The 15053-nt window shown below is 39.8% G+C and overlaps 2 protein-coding genes across 6 annotated transcripts; one reads left to right on the forward strand and one right to left on the reverse strand.

The window, feature by feature from the left end:
- Nucleotides 1-1668: 1668 nt before the first annotated feature.
- On the forward strand, nucleotides 1669-6633 carry chst14 (carbohydrate (N-acetylgalactosamine 4-0) sulfotransferase 14). The gene is made up of 2 exons (XM_042006656.1): nucleotides 1669-2226; nucleotides 4014-6633. The coding sequence occupies exons 1-2, from the start codon at nucleotides 1933-1935 to the stop codon at nucleotides 4839-4841; spliced, it is 1122 nt and encodes a 373-aa protein (XP_041862590.1). The 5' UTR covers nucleotides 1669-1932; the 3' UTR covers nucleotides 4842-6633.
- cep135 (centrosomal protein 135) lies at nucleotides 4912-14936 on the reverse strand. Of its 5 annotated transcripts, XM_042006651.1 has the most exons (27): nucleotides 14818-14936; nucleotides 14676-14712; nucleotides 14249-14383; nucleotides 13959-14149; nucleotides 13679-13846; nucleotides 13443-13584; nucleotides 13263-13347; nucleotides 13059-13187; nucleotides 12716-12931; nucleotides 12555-12620; nucleotides 12312-12462; nucleotides 12004-12233; nucleotides 11744-11899; nucleotides 11537-11674; nucleotides 10405-10482; nucleotides 10158-10309; nucleotides 9770-9885; nucleotides 9546-9700; nucleotides 8408-8463; nucleotides 8143-8311; nucleotides 7935-8045; nucleotides 7641-7826; nucleotides 7288-7497; nucleotides 6962-7164; nucleotides 6765-6869; nucleotides 5613-5768; nucleotides 4912-5481 (listed from the first exon to the last, which is right to left on the reverse strand). In XM_042006651.1, the coding sequence occupies exons 3-27, from the start codon at nucleotides 14359-14361 to the stop codon at nucleotides 5457-5459; spliced, it is 3507 nt and encodes a 1168-aa protein (XP_041862585.1). In that variant the 5' UTR covers nucleotides 14362-14383; nucleotides 14676-14712; nucleotides 14818-14936; the 3' UTR covers nucleotides 4912-5456. The 5 variants fall into 5 exon arrangements, with proteins under 5 accessions (XP_041862585.1, XP_041862587.1, XP_041862584.1 ...); XM_042006653.1 differs by having other exon boundaries at nucleotides 7641-7820; nucleotides 14676-14936; XM_042006650.1 differs by having other exon boundaries at nucleotides 14676-14936.
- Nucleotides 14937-15053: the final 117 nt, after the last annotated feature.

Here is a 15053-nt window from a genome sequence, read left to right on the forward strand (position 1 = left end):
GATGCCAGCACGTTACTGATGGCTAACGTAAGCGCGTGCTTATCGGAATTCATTAAAAAATTGAAAAAAAAGAAAAAATACAAACACACACATGAACACACACACACACACTAAAAGCGGCTGTTCTGACGTCTGCAAGGATGCATGTGTCTGGATTTGTTCATGTTTTGAGGTCTCATAATTATCACTAGGCAACATGTTCCAGGCTACTGGTCATAAAAAGAGACACATTTAATGGTTAATATTAGTACTTTATCAACTTTATCCTGGATTATAGATAGCATACTAAATAAACAAAATAAACTTTACAAAATAAACTTTATTTAGTAAAGTTTTTTATTCTTTACTGTTTTAAAATTTTGTATTTGTTGTAATTGTTTAGTTCTTTTGCGTTCTTGTTTTGATCTTTCAATCAGAACAAATGCTTTTTTTTCCCATCTGATTAATAACTATATAAATAAAGTTGCGTTGAATGTTGTAGAAGTCAGTGTTTTCTGATTTAACGACAGAAGGCGATGACAGATGTATTTGTTCAATAGAGCCACGGTTATATGCCGCTAACAGTGTGTGAAATGTGAGCAGACAGGATTTTTGGGTATGAGGGTTTAGTAAAAAGGTAAAAATTTTAATTTAAAAATCCGCAGTAGATTCTAGCAGCTGCACTCGTGTTGATTGATCATCGGTTTTTTTCTGCACATTTACTCTGCTATATAAATCATGTTTAAAGTGTTTTTTATCTCTGCAAAATAAAGAACTTGCTCTTTTTCATTGTTATTATGTTTTATAATATTATTTAAGAATGTGGTGACAGAGTGCATTTAAATGCCATAGATGCTTTGAAATATTTTGATTTTTATTGTACAAATTAAAAATGGTCCAAGCTATGATTGAACATTGTAGTTTATGCTATCCATTGACCAGCACCCCACACAAACTTCTGCCCTCATCTTGGCTACCCTATTAAACATTTCCTGGATATGGCACTGATTAAAAGGTGAAGAGCAGATAAAGTAGATGAAGTATAAACTGGATGAATCATATCCAGACATTACATTTGTCAGTTTTGTTCACATAATACTTGCTAAATATTTATTACTTGTATGAATCATTGCATGGCTTAAGTAAAAGATTTAAATTATCCTCTGGCTATAAATATAAGCCAGAACCCAAACCTTTAAAATGAACTTGAGAAGTTGATAAGTCTGCTGGTTAACCCAGTTGCAGTTTGCAGATTATGTCTCATTTTGGACTCTATGCATTACAATGAATTAGTCACTATGAGCTAAGTGACATGTAGTTCAGAGTTAGGTGTTGAAGCAGATTGATGTGGCTAAAGCAGCGATACAACTTCATTATTGGCTGAATAGACGGACTGAATGAGGGATAAAAGAAAATAAAATAGCACATTACTGAAGACAAGTGTGACCTGAACCAGACTGAAATGATTACAGATGCTATATGAGTGAAACTGTTCTGAGAAGATGAGTGGAGGTGAACACATCTCAAAGTTGTCAGTTTATAGGGGGGAAAGTACATTTCAAAAGCTTTTAAAGAACATAGAGTCGTAAATTAGAAAAAAAGGAGTAAAACTACATATCCCGGCTGACACTGGAAGGAGGAGGCAACAAGAAGCAGAGTTTCAGCTCATTGATATGATGAAAATATTCCTGCAAATATATAAGTTATATAGTTTTTATTTAAATATTATCGCTTTCTCTCCACAAGTTGTTTTATTCCTCTATACATAACTGTTTAAGGTGGCATGCGAAAAGATTTTGTTGTGACAGTAGAAACAGGAAATGTCGTATGTTTGCAAACTTCCCGCACTACAGAACTTTGAGTACGTGGTCGGTAACAAGCGGAAACTTTCAGACTAGTAGTGAGCGGTCAACAGAAAAGAAGCTGGTAAACATCATATAAGTAAACGCTAGTATGGTTCCACGAAGGCAGGACTTCGGGAGAAAAAGGAGCGACGGAGTGCGGAGCAGCTCGGTTATAAACTTTAGGACCACGATGACCTCGGGCTCCGTCCGCCGCAGCTCCGCCGTGCTGCCGTCGGTTCTAACGTTCCTGGTCATCGTAGCATCCGGAGGCCTGCTGCTTATGATAGAGAAAGGAATGCTGAACAGCATGGAGACGCCTTCTCCCAGGGGTACCGGTAAGCGGCTGGACTTTATCCGGCAGACTGAGAAACACGGTGCTAACGGCGTGGACGTGGAGTCCCAGGTACAGTCATGAAACCTACCGTGAAGCGTTGTTTTAGCGGCGCAAACAGGAATTAATCTTGGCTGGGATTTTGCAGCAGAAGGCTTAAGGCTTAATTTTTCAGCTTACACGTGTGAAAAGTGAAGTATATACATTTTTTTGGTTAAAGGTTTCCTTTATTTTCTTATAATGCCTCAATGCAAATCCATCAATCCACCGTGCACCATGCAAATCAATATGCTAATAATAAAGGCTTTAAAGATGAGGGATGTCTTCGGTTTCCCTTACATGTGGCAGCAAATAAATAAACTAAATAAATTAAGGATGCTGTGTAAAATATACAAATAATGCAAGGATTAGCAAATATAAAAAATACATTTTATTCCCCAATACATAATAAATAACACAACAGATGTTAAAACTAAGATATTTTACCATTTAATGGAAAATACGAGAAAAGTTTGAATTTATTGGCAGCAACACATCGCTATCAAGTAGTTTAAGCATTGTTTAGCATCTCCTCTTCTTTTAACAACTGTCTGTACGTCTGGGAGGTGAGGAGACCAGTTGCTGGAGTTTTAAGAGGAATGTTGTCCCAGTCTGGTCTGATGATTCTTGCTGGACAGTTGTTGCTGGATTTTGTTTCATGATGCACAATTATTTTCTTTGGTGAAAGGTCTGCAGTGCTGGGAGGCCTGTTATCCTCTCCTGTGAAGCCATGCAGTTGTGATGAATAAACCATGGTCTTGCTGAAATTAGCAAAACCTCTAAAGAAAATAAAAAAATAAAAAAGTACCTTAAGCTGTACACAAATATAATAAACTCTAGTCTGTGGGACATAGCATCCACTGTCTCTACAAAGAATTTCAAATTCTGATTCATCTTACCACAGAAGTTTTGCATTTTGCGTCAGACCATTTTGTTTTAGAGAAAACAGTAATATTTCTACACCGTGTTCACACGATAAAGCTTTAACCTACATTTGTGGAGTTAATGGTGAAATGTGTTCAGTTATTTCTGGTAGTCTTCCTGAGCGCATGCAGTGATTTGCAGTAAAGAATCATGCCTTTTTTTTAATGCAGTGCTGCATGCAGCCAGTTTTTACCTTCAGTCTTGTCCCCTGCACACAGAGATTCCTCCTGATTCTGTATTTGATCGCTGGTGTCGATGGTGGGATCTTTGTCTCAGTAATTTTATGAGTAACATTTTTCTGACGTTGTTCCAGTTTTTAGATGCAGTTCGTCTCAGATTGGTGAACCTCTGCCCAGCTTGACATCTGAGAGGCTCAACCTCTCTGAAGTGATCCTTTTATATTCAGTCATGTTTCTGACCTATTGCCAATTAACCTAATTTGTTGTCAAATGATCCTCTAGTTATTTTATTTGTGCCAATGACTTTTCTAGTTTTTTTTTACTGCTGCCGTTCTAACATTTTTAGGATGTGATGCTGCCATCAAATTCAAAATGAGCTGGTATTTTCCCTGCAATGATAAAATGTCTGTTTCAACATCTGATATGTTGTTTATGTTCTATTGAGAATAAAACTGATTCATGAGATTTGCAAATCATTGCATTGTTTTTTTATTTACAGTGACACAGCATCCCAACTTTAGTTCTCCAGAAGTTTTGTACAGCACCTTTGTGCTGGAGGCAAGAACAATAAATCTAAGTAGCTAAATTCTCCATAATTTAGTGTTTGACCTTACTTGACTCTCTTTCAAACTGCTCCAACTTGCTTACAATGACTTGCAATCTGATGTTTGTGTGGCAGATTGAATGCATTTTAAGTCATTTTTTGATCATATCTAGATCCTCCAAGAAATCCGCAACCGGACCATCAAGACCATGTGCAGCCAGAAGAACATGCCCCACAGCGTCTGGTCACTGAGCCCCCTGCAGAGGAAGACGCTGCTGCAGCACATCCTGGTGAACGATGACTACCGCTTCCTCTACTGCTACGTCCCAAAAGTGGCTTGCTCCAACTGGAAGAGGGTCCTGAAGGTCCTGAGTGGAGCTCTTGAGAATGTGGATGTCAACATAAAGATGGACCACCGCAGCGATCTGCTCTTTTTGTCCTCTCTGAAGCCAGAGGAGATCCGTTACCGCCTCACTCACTACTTCAAGTTCATGTTTGTGCGAGAGCCCATGGAGCGCCTGCTGTCTGCATACAGGAACAAGTTTGGAGAGATTGAGTCCTACCAGAAAAAGTACGGTGTGGAGATAATAAAGCGATACAGAAAGGGCTACGCTAAGGATGCATCTGTGACAGGAGATGATGTGACCTTTGCAGAGTTTGTCCATTATTTGCTGGATGAGGACGTGGAGCGCATGAATGAGCACTGGATGCCGGTGTACAACTTATGCCAACCTTGTGCCGTTTCCTATGATTTCATTGGATCCTATGAGCACCTTGAACGTGATGCAGAGTACGTGCTCCAGCGCATCAGCGCACCTCCATTTGTTCACTTTCCAGAGAGGCAAACGTGGTATAAACCAGTTACCACAGAAACGTTACACTATTACTTGTGCAGCTTACCTCAGAAGCTACTGAGGGAACTCTTGCCTAAATACATTTTAGACTTCTCTCTCTTTGCTTATCCCCTCCCCAACACAACCACTGAACACTGCAGACACTAAAAGGTGCAATGTTTTATAGTTTTGAGATTATATTTTTATAGAATATCACTATTTTTATTTCTAGGGAAGAGTATACTGAAAGCTGTTACACGTTTTTACTTGAGATTTCTGCACATCATGCAAAACCACTAAAGCTTGAAACTGAATAGGAAAGTGTGTACTTACACAGTAACTCAACCAGTTTGGCCAATAATGATGTTACAAATGTTTACAACTCCCTTTCAAATAACATTTGACTGTTACAGTGTAATCTACACCTGTGCCATTTCAAATTTCTGCATACTTTATTTAGTAAATAATTTAGACACTTTTAAACATAAAAAACATGAATATTAAACATAATACACAAAACCTTCATTCTAAACATGTACAAAAGTTAGAAAAGCTGGGAGTCATTCCAGAAAATGAAGTCACTAAGCTGAGTGAGAAGTTGGATTTCTTTTTAAAAACAAGAGAACTTTAAAACAGGTGGGTATATTGTCTTGTCTGAACTGACTCTGGTTGGACGGCATGGTGAAGCAGCTGAGGTATGCTACAGGTTATTTCATGTCCAGTCAACACTTCAAGCACAAGCTTCTAGTGTTTTCCGACTCACTCGTCACACCCCTTCATTTGTCATCCATCCTTAAAGCTGACATTCCTGAAAATGAAAAGACCGTTTCAGCAGGACGTGAAATAAATAAATCTTTCATCACCACTCTGCCAGGAATCAGGGTGTTGCTTAAATTAAAAACCGGTTCATCGCCTTCGTGTTTTTAAAGCCTAACTTACCTATCTGTTGACTTGTCACTGGAGCGGTCAAGAGTTCGGAGGATGGAGCGCTCTGTGGAGGTGTGGCGAGGACTGCTGGAGACACTGAGGGACGATGAGCTTTGCAGGGATGAAAAGGACAAACCTTGTCTCCGCATCTCCTGGACTGCCCTTTCACTGAGGTCAGAAGGCAACAGGACAAGGGTTTGATTGTATCCTCAGGATTTTGTGATAATCGTGTACATTTGGATGAATTACAACTTAGAGAGCTAATTAATTATGTGATAAGTAAATACGTTGACTTCATGCAACAGTTTTGATAAAATCTAATTTGATCATTTCAGTAAACAATGTCTGAAGTCATTTCTGACATACAGAGTTGTGTTTACGTCATCCTATAGAGAAGTTGAATAAATGTTTTTGTACCATTTGAGATTTTTCTTATACATCGAGCTCTAAATAGTTAAAGAAATTAGCATCTTAATTGTGCCAAAAATCATTAGTACTACCTTCTGTAAAGACTTTTTTTATGAAAATAATCAAGTTTTGTCAAAGAATTTATAAATTAAATTTATATTGTGCTTTATTGCTGATGGCTCTCAAAAGTGCTTAAAATTTAAATTCAGACTCACAGATGAAGACATAATTAGACATAATTAGATTTCCAGCTGTAAGAGACTAGTTGCTTCTGCTTTACTGTAAACTGAGATTTTCTCAGTGAGATTCACATTCTGATGTTCTTTTGTAAGTCTGCTTTTTTAGTCTGATATCAGTGGAAAAACTAAATTCTTGTGGAAAATAATGTAGACTGACCTCTGCTGTTGCACCATGGATACAGCTAATGAACCTGAGGTTATAGAATATATATTGATATCAGCTAAGCTACCTGACATGCAAAGTCTGATGTCTTTTATTGAAATTATAGGTTAAGAGTTCAGTAAGTTGAACAGAAAAGTGCCAATTTTCAAAAAAAAAAAAAAAAAAAAAAAAAAGTTATGGGTAATATTTTGCCAATCATGTATTTAAGCTTTTTCTCCCCCTAGAAAAACAACTCAATGTTCTAGGAAATTTTGATGGATGTATATTATGTTAAATAAACATTTATATATAAAATAACCAGCTGATTAACTGAAAATTAAACCAAAGTATCAATGTAAAGACAAATAAGCTCACCGTTCAAAGCGCTCGGTGGTCAGTTGTCTTTTCAGTACGTCTATTTCTGTCTGCAGCTGAGACACTTTGCCACGGAGCTGGGACACCTCTCTGGCTTGCTCCGTACTGTTTGCACATGTATAAATAATAATCAACCACTTCTTCAAAAATGGTGTTTTATTCATTTAAAACCAGTATACTGAACTGGATATATTTACGTTTTGCTCTCTGCCAGGGTGAGTCTGTCCCGCAAGACTTTGAGCTCGGACTCTTTCTCGCTGGCCATTAAATGAGTTTGGAACTCTTTTTGCCGGTTGGTGGAGAGCAGCGCCTCGAGGTTGCGCACAGTCAACCTCTCGCTAGCCAGCTGCTTCTTTAGTAGCTCCATTTCTGACCGAACATCCTCCAGTTCTCCTGTTACCTAATCACAGAAAGCAGAACTATGATAAAACTCCAACGGAACACAGCAGCATGCATGCTAGCACACTGAATGTAAGCAGAAGAAGCATGTTTAGCACTGAGTCCAAACCACAGCACGCCTCACCCTCTCGAGGTCCATGCTCTTAGCAGTGAGCTGACGTGCAGTGAGGTCCTTTCCAGAGTCCAGTTTGACACACAGCTCCCTGACAGATGCTACATCTGAGAGGAGAGCGGCCTTCTCCTCCTGTGCTTTGTGTAGCTCCTCCTCTAGTCGTGACATCCCACGAACCAGTGAGGATACTTTGGCCTCATAAGCCTGCAGTGCATGTACATGCTTAGAGAAATATTGGGAGGACAGGTGTTAAGGTGCTGACTGGGACAGTATAATCTTAATAGTTTGACTTAGGATAACTGGAAAAGCACCATTTTTCATATTGTAAATTCCCATTAGCAGTAGTTTTTCAACCCATGTCTCACCTGCTGGATCTCTCTCTCCTGCTGTGCAGCAGCATCTCGCAGTTTTCTTCGTTCCGAGTCTGAAGACAGCAGCTCCAGGCGGATGGAGGTATTGAGGCCTTCAGCCATCTGCAATTTCTGATCCCGCTCTTCCATTTCAGAGTGGGCCATCTTGAACCGTTCCAGTAAATCCCTATTCTCCTGTTCCTTGGGGTCAACAGCTAACAGTCAGCAGAGGGACTCTTCGGAGTGTAAAGCTCATTTGTAAAAACTCTAATGAGATGCAGCAATTACTGAAAATAACCATTTTCTTACCTTTGTGGCCATCAATTTCTCTATTCTGGAAACTTCAGAAATGTAAGAGTGGATCCTCAACTTCAGTTCATCCTTCTCGTGCAAAGCCTCCTCCATTTCCACATGTACAGCCTGAGACAAAGAGACAAAAACATACTTATTGCTTCTGTTTTTGGTACATGACAAAGAAAACCAGTACTACATAAAGTAAATAAGATCCACAATTTACTTGGTTCTCTCTTGTCATTGTGGCCAGGTCATCTTGCAGCCTCCGGTTCTCTCTGATTATGATTTCTTTGTCCTTCCTGAAGGCAGCCAGCTCCTCCTGAGATGCATCCAGCTGCCTCCTCAGACTGCTGATCTCCCTCTCGCGACTGTTTAATGCTCCTTGCAGCTGGCTGAAAGGATTAAAATCACCATAAACCAACAGTTTATTATGGAAAAGCATGAATATTCATTAGCATTAAAAACCACCTAGAGAGCACTGTACTCACACTAGAGAGTTGTCCATGTTTTTCACTGTCACTCTCACGTCTTCAAGGGTCTTTTCCTGTGTAAATGCCAAACATTTGAGGCTCATTAGTGGTTGTATCACAATCCCTTTTTCCCTGTGTCACTCACTGGTTCACATAAACATGGAAAGAGTCAGTTATTGATTTATCCATCCTCACCACAAACCATGAAGACAAATCATTCCAAAGGAGATCCAGTGTAAATGATGGGGGGGGAAAAAAACACATCTACAGTTTTGTTTTGTGTGTAAATGCATGAATTAACCTCCATCCGTGACGATGCCTGAAATAGTCCCGTTTTTACTGTATCGCATCAACAGAAAGAGCCAATGCTCACTCACTTTTCTTTGCTTTAAAAAAATTAGATTATCACTTTAGTTGTAATAATTAGTTCAAAATAAATAAAATCAATACCTTATAAAAAACAACAAAAAAAAAAAACACACCTCCCTGCCTGGCCCTCGCCCCTGCATAGTTGAAGTATAAATCCTTTCTACCACCTGTCAACTACTTTTTTAAAGACGAATCTCAGAGCTTGTTCATAATTTATCTCACGACATTCATGGCCCCTAAATGATCAAACTGTCTCTGTACAGCAACAATGATTTCGAGAAGACACCCCCTCGTTTCCTTTAGCTGTTTTACTCTCTCTAGATATGTGAACCTGATCTATCTTCATGGATGCGTCTTATGACTAGTAGATTTTACAGCTGTCACTAGCAAACCTCATTAATATTGAAACTTTTTATAAAATAAAGGCAAAAATTATCTGTTATCAACAGCTTCATGTGATAGAGACATGATTAACATGAGACTGATAAATTTAGCTTGCTATTGCTAGCGGGTCCAAAAACAATACTTTTGGGTAAATATGTGCTGATATGAACCACGAACCACTCCTCCTCCTCGGCTGAACGATAAACAAATGCAACAAGAGAGACGGTACTAGCGACAGAAGAGCCAATCACTGACGGCAGTCATGAGGAAAGGAGGAGGGTGTGTTGGGCAGAACAGTGACATTTGTTCATAACTACGTGAAGAGTTTTTTTATTGTGGGAAAATTGCGGGTGTTTTACCTTCTCACCAGGAAAAAAAGTGTGATGTTTGTTGCGATGGTTACCTTCTTGTTTAGTTCCTCCTGGAGAACTACTAGTTTTTCTGTCTTTTGGTCCACCTCATCCTGCAGAGCATCCTTCTCTTTATCGAGGGTAGAGACGGACTTCTGAAGGGCAGCTACTTCCTCTCTGTGCTTGGAACTGTGCTGACTCAGCTCCCCTGAGAAGGAAAAAAATAAGCAAACAGCCATAGAGTAAAAGATAAACAGAATCAAAGTAAAAAGTTCACCTAATTTCTCCTCAAGTTTGTCAATCTGCTCGTGGGCTGCATGAAGTTCATTCATCTTCACAGAGAGCCTGTGTTGCGTATCAGATAGCGTCTGCTCCATCTGCTCTTGTAAAAGCCTGCAAACATAGAAAAGACATATCTGTAATCCCGTACTCTCACAGCACACCATAATTTTATTTTTGTGGGTTTGTTTAATTAACATTAACCAATTTCAGGACATGACATATTGAGACAGTTGTCTAGATAATGCAATCAAGCTGTACTGAAACATAGATTAATTAACCTCTAGTAGAATAATACCAGACTATGGTATCATCTAAAATAATGATATAATTTACTTGGTATCATGACTCAGTTGTGCTGTGGAAGAAGATGCAGCAGATATCACCTCAGAGCATTAGCTTCGGCTCTCTGCTGGGCGACCTCCTCTGCGTTGTGTACCAGAGAAATTGACCGAACCTTCAGCTCTGCTTCAGCAGCCTCCCTACTCTCCTTCAGCGCACACACCTGTGACTGCAGGACCAGCCTCTCCTGCTCCAGCTACACCCCAAAAAACACAAAAGGTGGAATAAAATACACCATCACCAATGTTAGGGGGAGTGTAACTGATATATAGAAATATCTGTCAGACTCACACTCTTGATGGTGTTCTCCAGATGGAGAATCCTCCTCTCCTCTACCTGTCTGTCTGTGAGAGCTGAAGTCTGTGCTACCTGTTGAACAATACAAAACTAGTCTCAATAGTGCCCATTCTCAGAAAAAAATGTTTACAACATGATACTGACTTCTAAGGTGAGCTGAATAAGCTGCTGGATCACTGTTAATGTACCAGTTAAAATACAATCTACAATTCTGCTCATGGGGTAAGAAATGTGTCACAAAACACTGAAACTTTCTTTTTGTCATCAGAAACCTGCATAGGGCATTTCACTACTCTTGACGTCATAGTGAAGTCCTTACTATTAAAAATCAAATGAGTTAGTAAAAGAATTGCAACAAATGGTGGAAGTATTTCCAATAAAGATGTGTCCATGTTAGATGTTTTATGGTTGCTTAACGGTACAGTAGGAGATCCTGGAAAAACCGTTGGAGCAAGGAACATTTTGAAAATACACAATTCAAAAGTCCAAACCTCTTTTTTCAGACTTCTCCCCGAAGCCACGCCTTGAAAGCACAGAAACGTGCAATGCTTGTTCCTGAGGGATTATGGGTGCTGGGCAGCATCAATTTGCTAACACTGCTCTCCTCTTCTTTTTTTTTTTTTTTTTTTTTTTTTTGGAAATAGCCTTCTCCAAAAGTTTTTCTTTTCCGACTCGATAAAGGCACCTTTTCTATGTCCTTTACTTTTAAGTGTGTAATTTGATGTAGTAAGCTAGCCAAGCTCGGGCTCTCACTTCGCTGTCTCTACGAGCGCTCCAAGCTTCTGAGAGTGCACGATTTGTGCACAAAAAGGGTCACGCACAGAGGGGTTGAGGGACAAATGGCAGTTGAATTTGACAGACTTATCACTAACCAATCTTTTAGAACCGGCTGGTTAAAATAACTGGATGGTGTTTTTTCAGTCCTGTCAGTTCCATAGAATGACTAAATTTGTCTTTATTTTGTGTTAAGAACATGTTATTAATCTGGGGTGTGAAGGAGATTTTAAGTAAAGTACTAAAAAATGCTCCTTGAAAACTTCTCCTACCCTACTTTTAATTGTCTTGTTAAAAGTTTATAATGTGTCAGAACCACATGTGCCATGCAAGCCATTACCCTTGGACTGACCTTTAATCTCTCTGTCAGTGTCTCTCTTTCAGTGGTCATTTGTTCAATTTTCACTTCGGCCTGTTTCAACTCCTCTTGCAGTCTCAAGACGTCAGCTGAATACTCTATGCTTCGGGCCAGCTTTAGGTCATCTTGAGCCTAATGAGCAAAAAACATCTGGTATTTATGAGTGTTAAATATTTATGGTAAAAATTTCTCTAAACTTACCTGTTTAAACAGGGTTTTGAAATGGTCTCTCTCATCGCTGAGGGCCTTCACGTTGTTCTGAAAATTCTCCATGTGCTTCTCAAAACCCAACAGAGCTGCTTTCAGATCATCTCTTTCTTTAATGACATGAAACAGGTCTGCCTCTGCAACTCCTCCCTAATAAGTATCGAGCCATTTAAAAGTCAACGCTTTCCATTAGTTTTATAAATACACAGAATATATTTATCCCCCCCCCCCCCCCCCCCACTGTCATTTCTTACTTGTTTTAATTTGGACCTTGGACTCCTTCCTCTGTCTGGACTACGACTGGGGCTCGAGCTCAGACCACCAGCTCCTCTAGCTCTTTTGTAGCGCTCCGCCTCCTGCCGATAGTAATCTCGTTCCTCCTCTAGACTCTTCACAAAGGCATCTAGACGAGATGGGGATCGTTCTCTTCCACAGACACCATGTTTGGCACGCATAGTCTCCAACTCCAGCACCAGGTCTTTATCTACAAAAACAGCAACAAGTCATTACTGGATAAATAAAAACAATGCAAAGAGTTCAGGTAAATTAAACTGCTGCTTACCTGCCGCCATCATCTTCTCAACTTTACCCTGCAGCCTGATTTTTTCATCCTCTAGGAAATTCACCAGTCCCTCCATCTTCTCGTTTTGCTCTTTGAGCTCCACCAGCTGATCTCTGAGACGGTCTTTTTCAAATTCACCTTCAGACTTGTCCTTAAATCATTCCACAGAACAATGGTTCACTTTTTAATTATATACTAAACCTCAGAAACATTCCTATATAGAATATTAAGAGCTGTTTATACCCTTCTTATCTTTGTGATAATATCCTCCAAGTCTTCAATGATTTTCTGCTGCCTTTGAATTTCTTTCTGTTGGGAGGAGAGAAAGTTAGTTTAATTACAATGCATAATGTTTGTTTGTTTTAATCTGAAGCACATATCGTTGAGCTCTTCTTTAGTCTCACTTTAGTTTCTTGTACTTCCATGTCAGCAGTTTCCAACACACGCTCCTTATCCATCTCAAGGCGCTTTGCAAGGTCATCTATGTGCGTCAGCTCTTCACAGAGCTCCAGGTTTTTTAAGGACAGATTGGCCACTTCAGTAGAGGCGTCATTCTTTTTCCGCTGCAGCCCCTCTAACTTTTGCTCCAGGGTTCTGTTGGTCTCCTGTAGGTACTCAATCTACGAAATATAGAGCAACAGATTGCAGGAAATAAGTACCAACAGCCCTTTTCTATTAGATGACTTTATAAAAAAGAACCCACTATACCATGTCCCAAATATGCCATCTGCACTGAGCTGTACTTGCCTGAAGATTAAGGTGGGCAATCAATTTCTCATTGTTGATGTTTTGAGCTTCAAGAGAAATTACTTCATGGGGCCGTCCTCCGCGAAGTACATGATTCAGACGCTCAATTTCTTTGTCCCGCTCCTCCACCTATTTAAGAGACATCTCATTACAACTAATGCAACTTCTAACACGCTGCATTATGCATCAATTTAGCTTTCTCACCTGAGTGTTTAGGTGTTTTATACATTCTTGCGTATTTTCCAGGTCTAGTTTGAGTTTAATGATGTCTTCTTGTAGTTCATTAATTCTTCAGATTAAAGTTAAATGAGAGTTAAATATTGCAAATGCAAGTATCACCAACAACCTGCACACTCATCGAGAAACTCCACTATTCTTAGTTACCTTACATCGGCCAGCTGCAGTAAATCAGCAACATATGGATCATCAGGCTGCAGAACAGGATAAGCAGATGTTGCGGATGGAGGAAGAAGCTCGTCAATCTGCATTCGCTGTCTTCTAAAAGGGATACTGCGTTTTTTTCCACCTGAGATGGCATGAGAAAGGATCCAAAAATATGCACAGATGTCAAATATTTTCAGAACACTGTCAAAGAGCTTAGATCAGATCTCTGGTATTACCGGGTGTCTGCACAACAGCTTGCAAGTTCTTCTCCTGTAGCTGCTGGATGCGCTCAGCTTTAGCTTTGCTGTCCTTCTCCAGGCAGCGAACCTTATGCACATATTGATTGTTTAAAAACTTCAGGTCAGTTGTCTCATGATCCAGTTTCCGAATGTGAGCTTTGAACTCTGCAAAAAACACGGGATTATATGTAGTTAGAACATCATCTATGCAGGTAGTAAATGCAGGAAAACGTTTTAGACTGCTCAGGAGGATGAGCGCTGTCTGTTAATCATTTACCTCTGATGACCCGATCCTTCTCTTCTCTCAGTTTTAGAAGCTCATGGTGCAGCTCATTGTTTTCCCTGACCACCGTGGCATTCTCTGTCTTGTAAGGCTCCAGGAGCGCATCAAAATTTCGACTCTCTTTCTCAGTTTTTCCTGCCGATAGTTTAGCATTGCGCAGACTCTCAGTTGTGTGGACCAGATCACTGCAACATGAGATGATGAATGCATCTGATTAATAACATCTGTTTCAATGAGTGACATTAAGTGAATAAGAGGCATGCTATGCAAAGTTTGGGTTTCACCTGAATAGTTTCTCCACCAGCGGCAGTGACTCTATTCCTAGTGTCTGTCGGTAGCCCAGCTGATCTAGACGTTTCCGTAAATTGACGAATTTCCTCTCTGCGCTGCTGTTCATGGCTGTGATGTCGTTGGAGTCGCTAACAGATAATGAGGAGTAAAGCCATGTATAACACCAATGTTGCGTTTAACATTGTTTAGACCAACAATATAAGAGTTTGCTTTGAGCAACTGTGATATGACAGTTGCTAAAACATACTAGCGTTAGCTAAGCATTTGCAAACCTAACAGGCTTAACGTTAATGAGGTGGCCTGATAAAACATTAGCATTTTGGTTGTTCCCTAAATTAAGCTACCTCGTTTACCCCGTCTATTAGTTTGACTACGATGTGATAATTAGCTAGTCAGAAAAATATAAAACTTTCAACTTACCGTGCTTGAAAGCAGTTTTCGTGACGGCTAATGTTAGCTAAAACGACGCAGACGTGACGTTACATCACACATTATCGTCTCGCCGCTTGGACAAACTACTCGTACTAGTGACATTTTATGGTTGCATCAATTTCTTAAATACCTCTTGATACTGGTAAAACTTCCAAGTTAACATGTTTCCGCGGTAAAGTGGTTTGAAAAGAGCGCCGATGGTCTCGAGTTTGGATTCGTCACCATGGAAGTCAAAGGCACGGCAGAACATCTTGGGGAAGCGTGTTTTGTCAATCCGCATTGTCCGTTTAAAAGCGGAGGGGCGGAGTCAGCACGTTTATTTAGCTTAAAGGAAGCATATGAGTTCATTATGTCCTTAATAAAATG

The sequence above is a fragment of the Melanotaenia boesemani genome, chromosome 14 (genome assembly GCF_017639745.1).
Source record: "Melanotaenia boesemani isolate fMelBoe1 chromosome 14, fMelBoe1.pri, whole genome shotgun sequence".
Taxonomy (NCBI): Eukaryota; Metazoa; Chordata; class Actinopteri; order Atheriniformes; family Melanotaeniidae; genus Melanotaenia; species Melanotaenia boesemani.

Bases quoted from the DNA above. Each gene is read 5' to 3' on its own strand.
- cep135 (XM_042006651.1), bottom strand. From the start codon at position 14,361: ATGAACAGCAGCGCAGAGAGGAAATTCGTCAATTTACGGAAACGTCTA. The intron at 13,585-13,678 runs GTAATACCAGAG...ATGCCATCTCAG, and splicing joins AGCTGTTGTGCAGACACCCG to GTGGAAAAAAACGCAGTATC. The intron at 11,900-12,003 runs GTAAGAAATGAC...GATACTTATTAG, and splicing joins CAAGGTCCAAATTAAAACAA to GGAGGAGTTGCAGAGGCAGA.
- chst14 (XM_042006656.1), top strand. From the start codon at position 1,933: ATGGTTCCACGAAGGCAGGACTTCGGGAGAAAAAGGAGCGACGGAGTG. The intron at 2,227-4,013 runs GTACAGTCATGA...GATCATATCTAG, and splicing joins GCGTGGACGTGGAGTCCCAG to ATCCTCCAAGAAATCCGCAA.